The 19189-nt window shown below is 47.7% G+C and overlaps 1 protein-coding gene and 1 long non-coding RNA gene across 4 annotated transcripts; one reads left to right on the top strand and one right to left on the bottom strand.

The window, feature by feature from the left end:
• Positions 1-127: 127 nt before the first annotated feature.
• On the bottom strand, positions 128-5730 carry LOC148412384 (uncharacterized). Its single transcript, XR_015867710.1, has 2 exons — positions 5246-5730; positions 128-561 (listed from the first exon to the last, which is right to left on the bottom strand). It is a non-coding gene; the product is annotated as an uncharacterized LOC148412384 (long non-coding RNA).
• Positions 4753-18498, top strand: larp1b (La ribonucleoprotein 1B). 3 transcript variants are annotated; one of them, XM_088432394.1, is made up of 19 exons: positions 4753-5617; positions 8117-8178; positions 9715-9771; positions 9919-10168; positions 10354-10548; positions 10728-10826; positions 11186-11354; positions 11672-11816; positions 11878-12061; positions 12987-13162; positions 13348-13704; positions 15265-15376; positions 15451-15620; positions 15799-15905; positions 16225-16385; positions 16489-16633; positions 16743-16852; positions 16936-17063; positions 17579-18498. In XM_088432394.1, the coding sequence occupies exons 1-19, from the start codon at positions 5368-5370 to the stop codon at positions 17762-17764; spliced, it is 3063 nt and encodes a 1020-aa protein (XP_088288520.1). In that variant the 5' UTR covers positions 4753-5367; the 3' UTR covers positions 17765-18498. The 3 variants fall into 3 exon arrangements, with proteins under 3 accessions (XP_088288520.1, XP_088288519.1, XP_088288521.1); XM_088432393.1 differs by having other exon boundaries at positions 15262-15376; XM_088432395.1 differs by lacking the exon at positions 4753-5617 and adding an exon at positions 7842-8024 and having other exon boundaries at positions 15262-15376.
• Positions 18499-19189: the final 691 nt, after the last annotated feature.

Here is a 19189-nt window from a genome sequence, read left to right as displayed (position 1 = left end):
ATGTGATTCATTATAACAAGTCTTCAAAAGCAACATGAAATTCCCCCAAAACAAAAACTCTGAATCCAATCATAGCTTTCCACGCAGATGTGATGTCCGAATTATCGTCATAAGAGAAATCACTGCATTTGCTTATATGATTTCTTTAATTGCCATTTGTGCACTTCCTCGCATTCACATTGTTGAACAAATCTTTGCTTGTCACACACAACAAAAGGTTTGACCGTTTAAAAACGTTAATTTATAAAGGTTTTGAAAATAAACCGCTCCAAAAAGGCAAACCTCCCCCATGTGCTTAACAGGGCCCGAAAACAAAAATCAAAATAAGCACCAAATACCCTACAATTCATTAACGCTATAACGTCAAAAAAAAAAATGTACACCTACAAAAATACATATTCATCCAAAACAGAACTGAAAAGTTGCTACATTTGTACCCCCAAAATAACATAAGACCTCAGATTTTTTTTTCCCACTCTAATTGTAGGCACGATCGTTGGTTTCTTCAAAAGAAGCTAAAACGACGAAAGACGCTCACACGCAGACGAACAGTTCCGATTCCTGGAAAAGAAAAGAAAAGAAAAGAGGCTGTAGTGAACGCATTAGCCGCTGGGTAGCACTGTTTCACCTTCGGCACTCAAGACCGCTTGTCCTGAACGCCGTGCCAAAGACCCACCAGGTTGCTGAAAAATCATGTGGCAAAAAATCAAATGTTTTACGTCACAATCAGTGAGAATATTTCCAAAGTGAAATTCTGACTCGGTTCTGAGAATGAAGTCAAAGTTCTAAGGAGAGCACTCCCGGAAAACAAGTCCAAATTCGCTTCCCTTTTTCGAGAGACGCGGAGGCCACGCGCCGCCGTCGTCGCCCGCGGAGGGGAAGGCGAATCGGTCCGTCACGCCCTTCAGGAAGCGGAAGAGCTGCTCCGACTCGATGCGCCGCTTTCTGCAAACGGAGAAAGAGCAGGCTCTTTTTGTGGCAGCGGCATGCAGTGTGGCGACTGTGTGGCAGCTGCCACCGAGAGCCACGGGTAGCCACACTTGATGCCACCAGTAGCCACTCTTTCCGAGGCATATCCATGTTCGTCTGTGGCTGCTGCCACCGGTAGCCACACTTGATGCCACCAGTAGCCACTCTTTCCGAGGCATTTCCATGTTCGTCTGTGGCTGCTGCCACCGGTAGCCACTTTTGATGCCACCAGTAGCCACTCTTTCCGAGGCATTTCCATGTTCGTCTGTGGCTGCTGCAACCGGTAGCCACACTTGTTGCCACTCTTTCTGAGGCATTTCCTTGTTCCCTCTGTGGCTTGGCTTCACCTCCACGTTATTCTTTTTCGTGTTAGACTTGCAATGTATTGTTGTTGGTTTGTATAGTTGCTTTTATTTCACCCATTATTGTGTGGATTCCTCTTTCGTCGTTGCTGCCATTGCATTTTCCTCGGTCTTTTTTTTTATTATAAATGTTTCTCTTATTTTCATTTCATGTTTGTTTTTTAGATGTACTGGTATTGTATCTTATTTAGTGTGGACTGTGTTTTCATTTATTCACATTTGTATTATGTTCTATCACGCAATGACCGGAAGAGGCGTCTCCAGAGTTACTACGAGCGATGCAAACGAGTAGTCACGGTCGATGCAAATGAGTAGTCACGGTCGATGCAAATGAGTAGTCACGATCGATGCAAATGAGAAGCCACGAGCTATCCAATGAGCTGCAAGCAATGGCCGACATTTCACCGGCTATCCAATGCGCGGCAGGTAATGGCTGACTGGGCGTCGCTATATTGTAATACGGGGACTCCCCGTCGCCCAGCTGTCCAGTGAGCTGCAAGCAATGGCGGACGGGGCGTCTCCCGACGTGTCTTGAACATGCAAATGAGTAGGCTGTTACCAGTATGTTGCTCAGTTTTAAGGTTTTTGGTTGTGTCCCCCTAGCGTTGTTGTTTTTTTTGTTAATTTTTGCATTGTATTGCATTCTTTTATATTAATAATAATAATAAAAAAGAGTCGCGATGGATGCAAACGAGTAGTCACGATCCATGCAAATGAGTAGTCACGGTCGATGCAAATGAGTAGTCACGATCGATGCAAATGAGACGCCACGAGCTATCCAATGAGCTGCAAGCAATGGCCGACATAGCAAAATGTCATATTAATTGAAACTAAGACGTTTAGCAACACGCATTCACAATTAATTATTATTATTAATATAAAAGAACGCAATACAATGCAAAAATTAACAAAAACAACAACAACGCCAGGGGGAAACAAACCAAAAACTTACAAACTGAGCAACATACTGGTAACAGCCTACTCATTTGCATGCTCAAGACACGTCGGGAGACGCCCCGTCCGCCATTGCTTGCAGCTCACTGGACAGCTGGGCGACGGGGAGTCCCCGTATTACAATATATTGACGCCCAGTCAGCCATTACCTGCCGCGCATTGGATAGCCGGTGAAATGTCGGCCATTGCTTGCAGCTCATTGGATAGCTCGTGGCTTCTCATTTGCATCGATCGTGACTACTCATTTGCATCGACCGTGACTACTCATTTGCATCGACCGTGACTACTCATTTGCATCGACCGTGACTACTCGTTTGCATCGCTCGTAGTAACTCTGGAGACGCCTCTTCCGGTCATTGCGTGATAGAACATAATACAAATGTGAATAAATGAAAACACAGTCCACACTAAATAAGATACAATACCAGTACATCTAAAAAACAAACATGAAATGAAAATAAGAGAAACATTTATAATAAAAAAAAAGACCGAGGAAAATGCAATGGCAGCAACGACGAAAGAGGAATCCACACAATAATGGGTGAAATAAAAGCAACTATACAAACCAACAACAATACATTGCAAGTCTAACACGAAAAAGAATAACGTGGAGGTGAAGCCAAGCCACAGAGGGAACAAGGAAATGCCTCAGAAAGAGTGGCAACAAGTGTGGCTACCGGTTGCAGCAGCCACAGACGAACATGGAAATGCCTCGGAAAGAGTGGCTACTGGTGGCATCAAGTGTGGCTACCGGTTGCAGCAGCCACAGACGAACATGGAAATGCCTCGGAAAGAGTGGCTACTGGTGGCATCAAGTGTGGCTACCGGTGGCAGCAGCCACAGACGAACATGGAAATGCCTCGGAAAGAGTGGCTACTAGTGGCATCAAGTGTGGCTACCCGTGGCTCTCGGTGGCAGCTGCCACACAGTCGCCACACTGCATGCCGCTGCCACAAAAAGAGCCTGCTCTTACTGTGCAAACGCGCGCATTGTTGGGCTTGTCGGTGTTAGCTAGCGACCGAGGCCTAACGCGCGCTCACACGTGCGCCAGCGACATGACGCCGCTCAGCTTGGATTGGCTGATCGAGCAGCATTTGGTGAGCAGGGACTTGAGGAACATCTCCGCAACCCGAGCTGGCTTCTGGTTTAGGATGTCTTTTCCACCTTCGTCTTGGTTTAAACTTCACCAAAAGAAGTAAATATAATACACGATTGTCATTATATTTGGACACACGCCCAATGTTTTGAATGAATACTTCATGACATCATTTGTGTTCACGATGATCAAGGTTTGACAATATATGCCATGCCCAACCAAATAAGACATTCAATAATTGGCCAAACATCGAGTGAAAGTTAACGCTAGTAAAACAAAAACAACTTGAGACAGAAACAATGGAGGCAACAACACACTGTAATTAGATGACTTTATTGTAATTCGCTTATTTTTCCAGCACCAAACACAGTCAAAAGTGAAGATTGTATTCCCAAAACTCTTTAAAACCAACAGTCACACTTTAGTGCTGAGAAAATTAAGCTTCAACTTTGCTTTAAAGCAGTTGCATTTTTTAACTCCTCTAGATGGCAGTGTTGGTTTAGGAAAGATGTTTAAACGAGGCAAGTCAGTGTGCTTTCAGCGCGATTTTGAAGAGAATGCGCGATCTCGAGTAAAACGTTCAACATCTGGTTCAAGAAGGAAAGTTGAACCTTTGTTTTGTCTGGGGCCCTGCACGTGTGTTGTTTTCTTCGTTTTCGATGGCAAAGGGGTTTTGTGGATTTCCTTTCTGTTGGATACGTTCCACTTTGCTTTTTAAGGCTTGTTAAATAACAACAAAGTGATGGAAACATTTAGATACATTTTTGCTACTCTAAACGACATTATTTGGTCTAAAGATGCGATATAAGTATAATATTAAATGAATGATTACTAAGGGTCTTGTTTGATTATTTTTTCGATTCATAATCATGCTTGCAATTTTGTGAAAAAAAGATTTTTAAAGTTCCGTTTAGAAGGAAAGTTGCGGATTTGCATTGCCGCCCGCTGCCAGCAGATGGCAGCAGAGCGACTGTTTACTGTGAAATGAGAAACGTCACATTTGCTCAAATAAAACGAGGCAACAGATTACTACCAATTGATTAACTCCATCAAACCCTGAATAAATATTAATTTAACGCGAGACACTTTAAATAGAAACCCAAAAAATTAACACCCTAACACTGAATTGATGTGAACTTTATCAACATACTAAACAAAATAATATAAGTGAATTCCGTTTCGTCTTTTCCCGCACCTGCAACAAAGCTAACATGTTACACCTAAATAATGTGTTTTTTTGATGAATAAGTTGCTTGTAATTTTGGCTATGTTTTTGAAAGTTCTCTGATTTGCAGTACCGCCAGCTGCCAGCAGACGGCGGCAGGGCGACTGTTTACCGCGCAGTGTGGGACACGAGCCACACACAGTAGCAGTACACAGTGTACGCCGTACAGTAGAGTAGGGAGGTCGCTAGCTTGTAGTCGGAGCTAGTGGGAGGGGGGAGTTAGCTAGCTAGGAGCTCCGAAAGCGTGGACTTGACACACTCGTCATACTAAAAGTTACGCCAAGTCCAAGGCGGCTCGAGCGACAAAGCGTGGCCGCGCGACTCGGAGGTAAACGGCCGACTGACGTCAAGCCTTGCACTCGCGGGGTCCAAACGACACTTTAAAAAAAAAAAAATCGGTACTCGCGGACGTGCGCGCGGTGAGGCTAGCCTCGCTCGCTAGCCTGCTAGCTGGCTCGCGGCCACTCGGGCTAGGCGGCTAACGGCTAGCATCGACTCGAGCTAAGGCGGCTAACGGTTAGCATCGCCTCGGACTAGGCGGCTAACGGGAGCGACTCGGCCCGGAGCCACTTGGGCTAGCTGGCTATCGAGGGCCAACCCCCCCACCCGCTCCCCCACCCCCCCAAAAAAGTTGTTTACCTCGCCTTGTGGATGCGGACACCCCCGCGAGCTTTTGTCCACTTTTCTCCGGGACGGAAAGGCGAGGACCGAAAGTTGACCCTGGATGTACAAGCGCGGCGGCTGTAAGGGCAACGAGCAGGATGTCGAGCGAGCTTGAAAGCGGTCCCTCGGACTCGGCTTTGACAGCGCCGCCTGCGAGCTCCGAGCTGGAGAAGCCCAACCCCCCGAACGACGACTCCGCCGAGCCTCGGCGAGGAACCGACGGCGAGCCGAGTCCCGACGCCAAGAAAGCCGTCGAGGCTCCTCCGCCCAAAGTCAACGCGTGGAGCCGCCGGACGACGGGCAGGGTGCCGCTGCACAACGTCCACTCGTCGGCCTCGCAAGACCGAGGTGAGCCCGTTTATTGCCGATCCATTTTCCACGGGGGGGTGGTGTGGTGGTGGTGGGGGGGGGACGACACTTTGCGCTCACGCTGCCTCTGCCTGCTTGTACTTTGTGACATGTTTCATGATCCCAGCGGGCCACGAGGGATTAGGATTCGCGAGTGGCTACATTTTCATGCGACCCGTGTCGACATTTGAGAGGAGCCCCCCCCCCTCCCCCGCACTCCTCCCCTCTCCGCACTCCTCCCTCTCCTCGCTGAGAGCACCACGTGTTGATTGCTGACAACTGCTACTTCTGTAGCTGTTAGCATATAGGCCCCCCTCCCCCTCTCTTGCGCCTCCCCGCCTTCCATCGACTCCCCCTCCCCGGGAGGGATACTTGTGTCGGAACCGGGGGACTCGAAAGCGTTCTCGAAAATGCGCAAAGTTTCTTTTACGCTCAAATGGTTGAGTGCTGTGAGGGGAACAGCAATGTGACGTATCTTCTCTGTCAATGCGCCTCCAAGCCTTTGGAGGGCGCTTTGCGACAGAGGTTCTCTAATCATGAAATACACTTTTTTTCTCAATTCTTGCAGTACTGTATACTGCCAAAAAACGTAACGCCTGGGGGATAACAACAGCCAAAATCATACAGCACAATATGAAACATCTATTAAAAGAGCACATGTATCACGGGTTTAAATGTTTTACAAATTATGACAATATGTGATAGTTTTGATTTATTGCTTGACCTCATTGACAAAGACAGAGAAGATTGAATTTTAAAAAGTCTTAAATCAGATCTTTAGTCAGCTGAGCCAAGCAGGCATTTTCATCACAATTTCCAACATCATCATTTTTTTTCAGTTTACGCGCAGTTTTTTTTCAAGCTCTCGTGTGATTTTGAAGAATAGAATAAGGATAGAGTAAAATAAAACAAAATCGGATCGCTGTTCCGATGTGTGCATGTTAAATAAATACAAACTACAACAGGTATTATTATTTACAAAGCAATACTTTGACAGAGCGCAATAGGTAGTTTCAGTGAGTACTCCATAAAAACAAAAGTTGAAGTCATAATTTTGAAAAACTCGCGTGCAAAGAAAAAACAAGGCCTGCTGAAATGAATCCCTCTGAAATGGACGCAGTAATAATTGAAATGACATAAGCAATCATGTGATTAGTCAACAAACCAAAATGTATCTGAAATGTTTGAGTGAATATAGTTGCCACCTCAGGCAAGCGCCAACTTCCAAACACAGTTGTGGACTCTCAAACGTTCGCCGCAGTTCATTTTGTACGATTTCACATGTCATTTTTGATGTAAAAGTCTCGTAAAGTTTTGTATGCGTTGTGTATCACCAGATAAAAATGCTGCCAGGTGTGTTTGCAAGGTATGCCTCACGCCGCCTCTAGGTTGTGTCAAAAAATAGTATTCATTACATTTCAACGTATCAAGAATTGTAACTCATACGTGTACCAAAGTGATGTCACAACGGGTGTCATAAAGAGGAACGTCAAGCCTTTTAGCTTGTGCATCGTAGTGTTTAACCAATCAATGGGATTAATTCACCACTGGAGTCCAGTCGAGATCAGCCCTTTGGATCTTTGGCCGTAGGTGTGAAACTCCGGTCCTTGAGGGTCGGTATCCCGCATGTTTTCGAGCCGTCTCTCTCTCAAACGCACCTTATGCAAATGATTAGGATCGTTTTCAAGGTCCCGCGACGCTTGCTCATCCTTTAAATCAGGGCCGTTGGGGAGAGAAAACCGGAAAACGTGCAAGGCGCCGGCCCTCCGGGACTGGAGTTGGACAGCTACGTCTTAAGCCATTTGACAATATTGAAACATAATCAAATGAGACGGAAAACTTACTGAATTTATAGTTTTAGAATTGCGCTTCCTTTTACAAAAAATGGTGCTTTTTGCACCTTGTCCCCAATAAAATGGCTTCAAAATTGGCATATCGAATTTTCAAACAGGGTACACAGAGGTTAAGCTTTTCTTCAAAACTAAAGACTTATTCTTTGTGTGAGCCTAAAAGGTAAATTAAAAAAAAAAAACGTTAGACATCTTTTGTCAATTCTGAGCTCATTCAGACCCACAAATGTATGTGTTCCAGAGTCCAGAAAACCTCACACAGCTGTTAATGTGGGTACAAGCGTGCCCCGAGGTGCGTCTTGGAAAGGTTGCAATCGGGGCCACCCGCGCCAGCGTTTTGTAAGCTTAGCTTGCTCGGGCTATATTTGACGGCGGCGGCGGCCACGGCGTCGTTTTACAGCCAAGGCTTCTCGCCGGCGCCCGGCCCTTTGGCCTCTTATCTCGTCGGCCGGCAGGCGATAGGGCCCCGCTGCGGCCGGGGGCCACTCCCAGGTCTCGCTTGCGCGCACGCGCGCCAAAGCCCCTCAATGAGGGCTTCGACATGGTGCACACACACGGCAAGAGACTTTTTGTGCTTTGACTTGAAAATGGATCCAGGCTGCCTTTGGGAAGCCAAATTCGCTTTAACATTTTGATTGTCCGTCCGCAGATCAGCAGAATGCTCTCAAGGTGGTCCGTGCCAGCAAACCTAGAACCAGAAAATCCAGCAAGGTAATGAGGACCTTTTTTTTTTTCCCCTTTTTGTATATGTTGAAATTTTCCACGCCGTTTTGCAACAAGAAAAGCAAATGTCATTTGGCTTCTTGCCACATTGTAACAGTGAAGAATTTGACGTGTTGTCGCATGTCAGACAAAAGGCAAAAACGTCTTGTGAAAAGTCAAACTTAATGGTATCTTCTGAGATAATCAGTTTGCTTACTACAGCGCTTCTTAAAAAGCGGGGTGACCCCATGGAAATGGCTTTGTTTTGGTCATGTCAAGTGTAATTGCACTAAAATATTTTTTTCCCGTTTTAGACTAAGCTGTAACCCGTACAAACGCTGTAAAAAAAATATTCACAGTTGTTGATAGTTTCTTTGTATTGCCTTTTTCTTAATGTTAAAAAGGATTCAGGTTTAGCCATACTTGTACAATTATTCTAGATAATGTTCTGATATAGTCAGCTCATCCCCTTTCCGGGGTGGCGGGGGCTTGGCACTGGCTAACAACAAGCTTCTTACAGAAATTGGATCATATTTACTGTTGAGAATCAGCAATGCGAACATTAGCTGAATTCCAAAATGGAGCTTTTTATTTGACACCCATCACCATTACTTCTAAGGAAACACCTGTTATTTTATTCACTGAATTTTTTTTGATGAATCAAATCAGTATTCTTCATGACAAAAATCCAAAAAAGAAAATGTCTTTACAAAGTGAAATCGAGCATCCGGTGTCGGCGTCTCAAAATTTCGGGAGCGCTTCCATTTCCAGAAGTGGAATAGACATTTTTGGGCTGGGGAAGGCTCGCTCACTAGCGCCTCCCCCCCCAAGGTCTTTTTGATGGGGGGCGCATCGCTTCCGGATCCGTGTTTGTTTTTTCCGCCCGTTTTCTCATGGGGAAGAAATGTGGGCGACGGGCAGTTTTTGACCTTCCCACATGCCTAGCCTTTCCCCACAATGCAACTTGTTTTGACCTTTTCACGCTCATGCACATGTTACATGCGACACGTGACCATCGTGCGCCTCCTGCAGATACACAAGCACATGTAAATGAACCTCAGGACAGAGACTTTTTTTTTTTTTTTTTTTCAATTTTGTGAAAGCATTTATCAGGAAACCTTTATGAATAATGAATAAGCCTAGCATCATATCATCTTTTTCAAGTTCCAATCATTTGTTTTCTTTTTATTAGAATGACTACACATTGCTGAATGTTTTTCTCCTTTTAACAGCTCAGTTTGACTTTTATGTGCCTAATGTAGCTTTTAGATGGAGAATCTTCAGGTCGCACGTCATCACAGTTTTTCAAATTCTTGTTTTTGTCCGAAATTCCCAAATGTTTATCATGCAACGGTATTGTTGAGTGTACATTTTCTCATTTTATTTTTCCAAGAAAACAAGTTGCCAATGAAAAGTGTGGAGTCGAGCGTGGGTGTGTTGGCTCCACCTGACCTCGCTTGTTCAAACTTTAAAAGTCCAAAAGTGAATGCCGTGTAAACGCAGCAACTGTTGACCTAATTCCTAATTCTGCCCCCCACCCCCCAGTCGGGAGACTTTGGCGACGTCACAAACTGGCCGACGCCCGGCGAACTGGCCAAAGAGGTAAGACCAGTGGCGCCCCACGCCTGTCTCTGTTAACCGGATGGAGAAACTTTTTGTTGTTGGACGTCATGCGCTCGACCAACAATACATCGGTGGTCGAGCGCCGGATTTTATGGCAACGGTATTCGTGTCCTTGTTTGTGTCCAGCGCCAGCAAAATGCGGTGAACAACAACAACAACAACGGCGGCGGCGGCGGCAACAATAACGCCGGCAAGAAGCCGGCGTCCTCCCGCCGCGACAGGGACAAGAAGCGGGAGAGACCCGACAGGAAGTCGGAGAGCGGCCACGATGGCGGAGGAGGAGGCGGGGGCGACAGCAAAGAGAATCGCGAGACGCCGCCGTCGCAGCCCCGGCCCGAACCCGACGCCAAGGGCGGCAGCCCCAAGAAGAGAGGAGGTGAGACGAGACGAGAGGAGAGGAGAGGAGAGGCCGTATTTCCGGAGCTTTTTCGGGACCGCCGCCGCATGTGGACGGTTGCGCCTTTGGCCGCCTAAATTGTCTCGCGAAAGGCCGGCGCGTCGGTGCCACTTGCGCGCCAGCGTGTGAGCTGTTTGCGTGTGTCGCTGTGCAAACATCACTAGGCAACAAACGCAAGTGGGTGTCTCTGCCGCTGGAGGACGCCGCCACCCGGGAGGACGGCGGCGCCGGGACGACCGGCGCGGCGCCCCCTCGCTCGGGCGCCGAGCCCGCCGGCGACTCGCTTGACCCCGCGTCGCCCAATCACGCGCTGCACAGCAACAACAACAACAACCGGCCGCCGCAAGATGGCGGCAGAAGTAAGTGACTTTGACTCGCCCGCTCTCTGCCGTCTGTCCCACGTCTAAAGTGGACTTCGGGGAATGCTTCACTTCTCCGCTTTTGGTCCAATTGGGCCCTTCCCCCCCCCCCGTTTGAGAAGCGTCCGCCTAACCGGTGGCAAAGGCGGCCGCCAACACGCGTTTGCTCTGCTCGCCAGGTTGGAGGAGGGAACCGCGCGACTTCCCGGACGACGCCGGCCGCGGCGGCCTCAGAGGCCGAGGCAAAGGACGCGGGCGCGGCAGAGGTCGCGGCAGAGGTACGCGGACACCCGACAAAGCCCGCTAAATGTTGCCCGTAGTTAGATCTACCGTTTAGCTTTTAAATGTAACTGCTTGCCATTTGGTTCTCCGCTTACATTCCACTTCGCATTGCTTTTTTTTCACTTTTAATTGCTCCCTTTTATTCTCGGTCATTTTCCCTCCATTCTCAGTCGTTTTCCTCCCCATTTCAATTAGTTTCCCTCTTTATTCGGAGCGGGCAAGTAGCAACATTAAGTACCGGGCTTTATTTTACGTTTGTCGCTCTTCGTTCAGTTATCTTTTTGCCATCTCCGTTCATTTAGTTTTTTTCCTCTTTGTTAACTCAGTTGTTTGGCCCTCTCGTGCTCGCTCGCAGGTCGCTTCGAGTACTCTCAGGCTTACCGCGACGGGGCGGACGGGACGGCGGCGACGCCGCCCTCGGAGTTCAGCAGCGGAGGCATGGTGTACTACTACGACGACGGAAACAAAGTGCAGATGTACACGGTGGACGAGAAGCTTCTTAAGGAGTACATCAAACGCCAGATGTGAGCGAGCGCAAGTTTATTTTCTTTACTTGAGTTGCCTTCACAGTTGTTCCTTGCGTCTATAGTATTTTTAGTTGATTGTATTTGTCCTGTTTTTGTCCTTCCAGTTTTTACGCAGTCTTTTTGGTTTTATTGATTAATCTCCAACTAATTGACGATCAAGTAAAGCGGTCATTATTTAACTTATAAATAGTCATATCCGCGGCCAAAAGTCGCGCCAAACCCGCCAAGTATTTGAAGCGGCAATTTTGTTGAAAAGACGATCCGGAACGCGAGGGAGGCGGAGTTTGTTGTGTAACGTCTGCTCGGGCTTGCAGCGAGTACTACTTCAGCCTGCACAACCTGGAGCGAGACTTCTTCCTGCGGAGGAAGATGGACCCGCAGGGCTTCCTTCCCATCTCGCTCATCGCCAGCTTCCACCGCGTGCAGGCGCTCACCACCGACGTGGGCCTCATCCTGGAGGTGAGAGCGGGCGCCGGCGTCCCCGGCCCGGCGGCGAGCTGACGTCGGGGCTTCGGCGCAGGCCCTGAAGACCAGCAAGGAGCTGGAGCTGATGGACGACCGGGTCCGATGCAAAGCGGAGCCCGAGCGCTGGCCCATCCCGCCGCCGCCCGCCGCCGGCTCGCCCAGGACCGACTTCTCGCAGCTCATCCACTGTCCCGAGTTCGTTCCCCGACAGAGCGCCGCCCTCGTCAACGCCGACGCCGGTCAGTGCCCGTTCCTTTTGCTTTTTCCTATTTTCCGGATTCCGGTCTCTCTTTTTTCTTTATTTTTCTACTTCTCCCTTCTCCCTCCTTTTTTGTTTCATCATTTTCAATCTTCTGCCATTCTCCACTACTTGTCTCTTATTTTCCCTTTTTTTCTGTTTTATAGGTTCTTTTCGTCTTGATCTTTGCTTGTTGACATTTTTCGCTATTCTTTTGAGTGGGAACCTTTGATTCCCGTTTTCCATTTAAACGTCAACAAATTCAATCCTCATGGCAAGACGGCCACATGCAAGTGGCCCGGGGCGAGCACCGATACTTTGAAATAAGTCTGGTATCGCCGCGGATATCTGCTAGCAATACTCGCGTTGCTACTTGTGCCTTACTTGTATTATTCAGTTTTCAAAATTTGGGGGGGGAATTCATTTTATTATTATATATATTTTGGGTGCGTGAATGGTTGTTGTGCCCTGCGATTGGCTGGCAACCAGCTGAGGGTGTCCCCCGCCTACTGGCCCAAGTCAGCTGGGATTGGCGCCAGCAAGACGGCGATGCGACCCTTCTGAGGATAAGCGGCGCAAAGATAGAAAATGGAAAATTAGAACATTCTCCTCTCTTTATGTTCTTGCCACATTTTTGTCTTCATACTCTTCCCCCAGTTGTTGTCCTCCCCTTGCAATCAGTGCATCAAAAGATAAAACAAATGACCAAGTAACATTGGAAACAATGATTTTCAAAAGCATAAATGTAATACGGGTGTTTGATCTTATATACAAACATGTTATTCTCCTGTGTGCCATGAGCACACGCGCCCGTTTGATTTATTTATTTATTTTTTTGACTTCCCGGGAATTAGTCACGTACAGCCAATGTATGTTGATAATGGTCGATGGCAACAGTGTTAAAGTCCAAGTATTTGTGCGGGCAGCTTCGTTGCCCGCGAAGGAGACCGCCTCTGAGCCGGCGGCGACGTCGCAGGACTCGGCAGATGAACCAGCAACCTCCAGCCGGGAGCCTCCCCCCCTCGCAGCCGCCCCAAAAGATGCCCCCGACGCTTGGATCCAGGTGGAGCGACGTCACCGACACTCCTCTGGCAAAGCAAAGGTATCGGAAGTGGAAGCGGGGCTGGGATGCTGCTGTTTTGCTTAGCGAAAGAGATACCGCAGGCCACGAACTTATAACGCGAATGAGTTAACTCATGATGACTAATTGGATTTTGTTCATTGACGTCATGCGAATCGGTTACCGGATTAGTTGGGGTTAACGCCGTCGTCGCCGATGCGTTAAAGGAGCGGGGCGAGGCTCCGCCCCAGCGCCGCGCCGCCGCCCCGGCGGAGGTCGACCAGGAGGAGCTCGACTTTATGTTTGACGAGGAGATGGAGCAGATGGCGCCGCGCAAGAACCAGTTCACCGACTGGTCGGACGAGGACGACTCGGACTACGAGCTGGACGACCGGGACGTCAACAAGATCCTGATCGTCACGCAGACGCCGCCGTACGTGCGCAAGCACCCCGGCGGCGACCGCACCGGCAACCACGAGTCGCGCGCCAAGCTGACGGCCGACCTGGTCAAGGCCATCAACGACGGCCTGTACTACTACGAGCAGGACCTGTGGAAGGGAGCGGAGCAGACGGACTGCACCAAGGTAAAAATCATGTCCATCCGTTTCACACTTCGAATGAAGTCATACGACGTTTTGCAAAAGGAGTCACCAAAACACAACTCTGCAAGAAAGCGTTTAGTATTTCAGTTCATTTGCTCTTAATTCGAAAAGAAAGTCCTGCTCCTCCCACAGCATTAAAAGGGGCCGTAACAAGTACTTTCCACGGTGTAATATGTGGATATAAATTACGTTAGGCACATTTACGATTTAAGTGCCAAAAAAGCGAGCAACGCTTAGAAATGCATCAGTGAAGGAAAATAATTCTTTAGGGTGACAAATCAACATTGGAACATGGTTAAACGCTCGTCGTAAGGTGAAAAAAAATGTAAGGCGGGGACGTCGTAAACCGGGGGTCCACCGTACCTCCAGAAACCCTGTTAAGATCTTTTGTGTCTCCTGAAGTGCCTTCAGGTAATTCCGGGGGGTACTCGGATCCCCGTTTGAGAATCGCCGTTCTAGTCAGGTGTCGTATAGCATAGTAGAGCCCAGTAGAATATAGGTCGTGATATTTTAATGCAAAGAGTTACATTAACGTATGACGTGGCACGCATTAGTTGCGACCAATGTCGCATTGAGTGACACAATCAGGTTATTCTGCACTTTATTGGTGATTAACACATGAAGAATTTAAATATAAATAATCTGGCTGCACGTCCTCAGCGTGGCTAAATTTAGGCTGCTATTAATCACACGGAGAGGCCTGACATTTGTCCATTTATGTCATCATTGTTTTTTAGATTCTACATGCCTCATTGCTGGCATGGCGCTAACACTTACGCGGCAGAAGGCGCCTTTTTTTCACTAAAAACAGCAGTTTCTCACCCAAATGAACAAAAAAAATGTCAAAAAAAAAGATCATTTTGACACTATTATGCTTTATGGCACCTCAAATTTGGTTTTGTTTTCTCCCTGCCTTCCGGACTGCGTTAGAATTTTCATTTCTTTTCATCAAAGTCATAACCCCAGCAGGCCTTTATTTAAAGGAGGGTTAATTTACTGACAAATATGTGCTGTGCAAAATGTTCAGTCAACAATAAAGTATACTGATTTTAAATCATTTTTATTAAAACATTCCTGGCTTGTACAAAAAAAGAAGCTCTTCATAACCTATGCATAACTTTAGTGCCACAAATCATGTCTTACAAAGCATTCCGCTATCTCGCAATTTGTACATTGATTTTTTTTTTTTTTTTTTAATGAATGAATGAATAATTGAATGGCCTCTACTGCTTGGCCCGAGTGGAATGCCAGCGGCTATTTTTCTGTCGTATTTCCCTTTTCTGGTGGCGGATAATTTGGCTTAAATGATCAAGTGCTACATTCTTCAATTGATTACTTTTTGCCCTTGTTGTTTTAAACCAAATATTCCAAGTGTACATGTGGGAAGCGTCACGCCTGAACACACACCCCCACACACACACCAAGGTCACTTTTTCCACTGATGTGTAGCGTTCAAAGTCCCAAGCACATCTGTTATGTGTCTCACACACACACACGCACATCTTATCAGCCATTTCACAAGCTGTAAAAAATCTTCAGCAGGAAGTGGAGAACTTCAAGAAGCTGAGCGTCATCAGCCAAGATGAGTTTGACACGCTCACGCCCAAAGTACCCGTGGACCCCAATCAGGAAGCGCCGTCCCCGCCGGCCGCCGGTGAGTACAAGTTGCCCCGAAGCGCGCTGCCTAAAACCGTCTGCGAAATTAACGCCATCGTTGTTGGTTCTTAGCGCGCGGCGAGACGGAAATGGCTCGCTCCTTGCCCAAAACGGTGCCGGAATCGCCCGGCGCCCATCAACCCAGGACCCCGAGGACGCCGCGCACCCCCGGGCGCCAGGACCCCAACAAGGCGCCGCGCTTTTACCCGGTGATGAAGGAGAGCGGCGCTGTGGATGGACAGGTAGGGGGCAGTACTGAACCAATTCCTGTATCAGCTTCCCACATTAGCGCTCACTGTAATGATCAACAGAGCAAAGTTAGCAAGTTAGCATCAGCATTGAATTCTAAAATTCACTTCCGGCGCGGCGAAGGGCCGATGAGCAGGGATTAACCGGATTGAACGTGATCGTTTGCTCCAGATGCCGAGAAAGAAAAAGACCCGGCACAGCTCCAACCCGCCACAGGAGGCGCACATCGGCTGGGTGATGGACTCGCGCGAGCACCGGCCACGCTCCGCCTCCATCAGGTACGTCGGACATTTTATCGGGATGGGTTCGCTGATTTTTTTACGTGACGCGAACGGCAAATGGCGGGCGCGGCGGAAGACTGGTAAGCGTGTCCGAATTGCGGTGCAGGGGTCGCGGGTTCGATAACGGCTTGGGCCTGGGTTTGCATGTTCTCCCCGTGTCCGCGGCGGTATTCGTTTTGGTTCATGAAACCAGGACTCGGAAAAGGAGGACACAGAGAAATCCCCAGTAAAGTCAGCTCTGTCATGGCTGTGAATGGCAAGTAGTGAATGAGAGGGACACGTGTTTCATTTATATTTTTTTGGTTGAAATTTGCAGCAGCTCTAACGCGTCGCCCTCGGAAGGCGCCCCGTCGACAGGGAGTTACGGCTGCACGCCGCAGTCGCTGCCCAAGTTCTGGCATCCGTCGCACGAGCTGCTGCGGGACAACGGCTTCACGCAGCAGGGCTACCACAAGTACAGACGGCGATGCCTGAACGGTACCGGGGGCAGAACCGCCTAGCGCTCCGCTTTTGCCGCCCTCTTCTTCTTTGACGCGGCCAGCGTTTGTACATTTTTTTTATTTATTTATTTTTTGCTCAGAGCGCAAGCGGCTGGGCGTGGGCCAATCGCAGGAGATGAACACCTTGTTCCGCTTCTGGTCCTTCTTCCTGAGGGACAACTTCAACAGGAAGATGTACGAGGAGTTCAAACAGTATGCGCTAGAGGACGCCAAAGACAACTACAGGTGAGCATGAGGAACGGCGACCGGTACGGTCCTCGCTGATACCGCTAGAATTTTGGACGCATCAAATTTGACTGAACTTGGCGCCGTATATGTCGGGACTGCCTTCCAGGTACGGCTTGGAATGCCTATTCCGCTACTATAGCTACGGCCTGGAGAAAAGGTTTCGCTTGGACCTGTTCAGGGACTTCCAGGAAGAGACCCTGAGGGACTTTGAGAGAGGTAACGGCCCTCCACTCACCACTCTGCTTTGTTTTTCTTCTTTTTTTAAACGCGTGTGTGAAATAAATGGCTTTCCCCCGCAGGTCAACTGTACGGACTGGAGAAGTTCTGGGCCTACCTCAAGTACTCGAAGATGAAGAATCAGACCATCGACCCTAAACTTCAGGAGCACCTTTCTCAGTTCAAGAACCTGGAAGACTTCAGGGTGGTGGTGAGTGACAATCGTGGGAAGCCATAAACCAGCTAGGTCCACGCAGGCTTTACTGCGCATGTATCCAAAGAACGGCCCGCGGGCCATTTGCGGCCCGCCATTCACGTTTTAGCGGCCCACGTCGTATCCTAATTTTTTTTTTTTTTCATGACCCGCAATGCTATGGAAAAAATTGCAAAACACAATGAGGGTAGGCAGCGTTAATAGTGAAAACCAATCCTAATTTCTCTTATGAATGTTAAAAAGAGAACTTTGACATTATTTTAGCTACATTATACAACAGAGATGAATTGTTTGATTGTGTGTATGTATATACATACATATATATAATATATCAAAGTCAGCCCAAGTTGGGTGATGAAGCGGCCAGGCTAGTGAAAAATCCAGGGGTTAAGGTAGCGGTCTAGCTCGGCCGCTCATGCGCAGGAACGTTGTCGCGCCGGACAGCGGTCACGTTTCGGCCAATGCCGTGAGGAGGCTAATCCCGTCCCGCCCCGCCCCGCGTGTGCCCGCAGCCCCCCTTAGGAGAGGAAGGAGGCCGCAGGGCCCGCCAGTCGCCGTCGGCGGGGGACGAGGGCCGCCGTCGGCGACATCCTTCCAACTCTACCTCAAAAGCGGCGACGCCCGCGCAGCACAAAGACGCGGGAGGCCACAAGAAGAAGGCGGACGAGCCCAAAGCGGGCAGGAAGGACACGGAATGAAAGGCCCGCTCGGCGCCGACCCCACCCGACGCGTGACGCAAACGTTTACAACATCGGATGCATCCCGTGCATTTCGATGCTCACTTTTGCCAAACTTGATGTGTTAACTGCCAAGGTGGCCGCTGCCCCTGTGCCTTAATCTCTTAAATGTCTTTTTTTTTTTTTTTTTTCCGCTTTCAAACTTCCATCACGTGATCGGAAAGAAGATATGCATTTTGTGACAATCAAGTCGACACTTTTATTCAAATACGTTTTATGCCACCCGCGAGCTTTAAAGAGTCCCATTTGACGTAATTTATTCTTTTATTTCCCTTTGTTATTGACTTCATTTGATGCTTCTGGCTTCATTACGGATTAATTTCTGCTGGAATGATGGGTTTGAGCTAGTCACACAGAATGGAAACTTAAAAGTGTTTTTAATTTTTCTTTTTTCGCTCAAAGTTTACTTGATATGAGGCTTTTTGGTGCTTTCAGAGAGCACTGATTTTGTCAAATTTTATTATTGCTGCATTGAACTTAAATGGCGGTTTTAGCGTTGGATGAAAAAAAATGTAAATACTATAAAAAAATCTTTGGCTATTCTATTTACATTCTTTTTTTGATTTTAGGAAATGATTGCGTTTTCGGGGGGTTGCTTTTGGGGGGGGGTGAAGTAATGCATGTTAATATCTTAAATTGTACTGTAGAAATGCCACCAAAAAAATAAGAAATAAAAATTGACTGTATAAATGTAACTTGACGATGAGCTCTTTTTCCACCATTTTGTTTCATGACTCATCAAAGCTGATCATCGGCATGAAAAGAATGAAAATCGGGCGTCCAACTGTTGCTAATTCATTGCAACGATTGAGTTTGGCAGTACGGGTGCCAAATGAGGACACACGTCAGGTGGCGGGAGAAGTGGGCGGGTGTCGTGCTGCCTTCAAGAAACACTCGTAAAACTGATCGACCAAAGACAGTCGCCGAATGACAGAAACGTCAGAATAAACTTTAACAGCACAATAAACAGCTCAAATCTGGATGAGTTAGACCGCAACTTGTCCGACAGTTTTTTCAAACCTATGTACAGCGTGCCTAATATCCCCAAATTTAAATGTTATCGCTTGAATAAAGTCTGTGCTCCAGGAAATGAAGAATTAGTCATCAATCAAAAATGTAACGCGTCAAGTACTGCTAAGGCAAAAGTGAAAGTTATGTTTGGATAGCTACTGTGATAACGCCACAAAGAAAACAACTCTTGCAAAGCAGCCACGCCGAATTACAGATGTATTCAAAAGATTGTCCGCAGTAGATGAACGAGCTTATTTTATTTTTTTATCATGCGCAATGTGTGCTCGATGTGATGAGGGAAACTATACTTTTGACGTATGTCAAAAATGACCAAGTAAAATAATTTATTTTCACAATGTCTTGTCAGTAGATTCC

Source organism: Hippichthys cyanospilos, chromosome 14, assembly GCF_059441005.1.
Source record: "Hippichthys cyanospilos isolate Australia breed blue-spotted pipefish chromosome 14, RoL_Hcya_1.0, whole genome shotgun sequence".
In the NCBI taxonomy this organism is placed as follows: domain Eukaryota; kingdom Metazoa; phylum Chordata; class Actinopteri; order Syngnathiformes; family Syngnathidae; genus Hippichthys; species Hippichthys cyanospilos.
The sequence above is the reverse complement of the archived record's forward strand: the minus strand, read 5'-3'. Positions and strand labels throughout refer to the sequence as shown.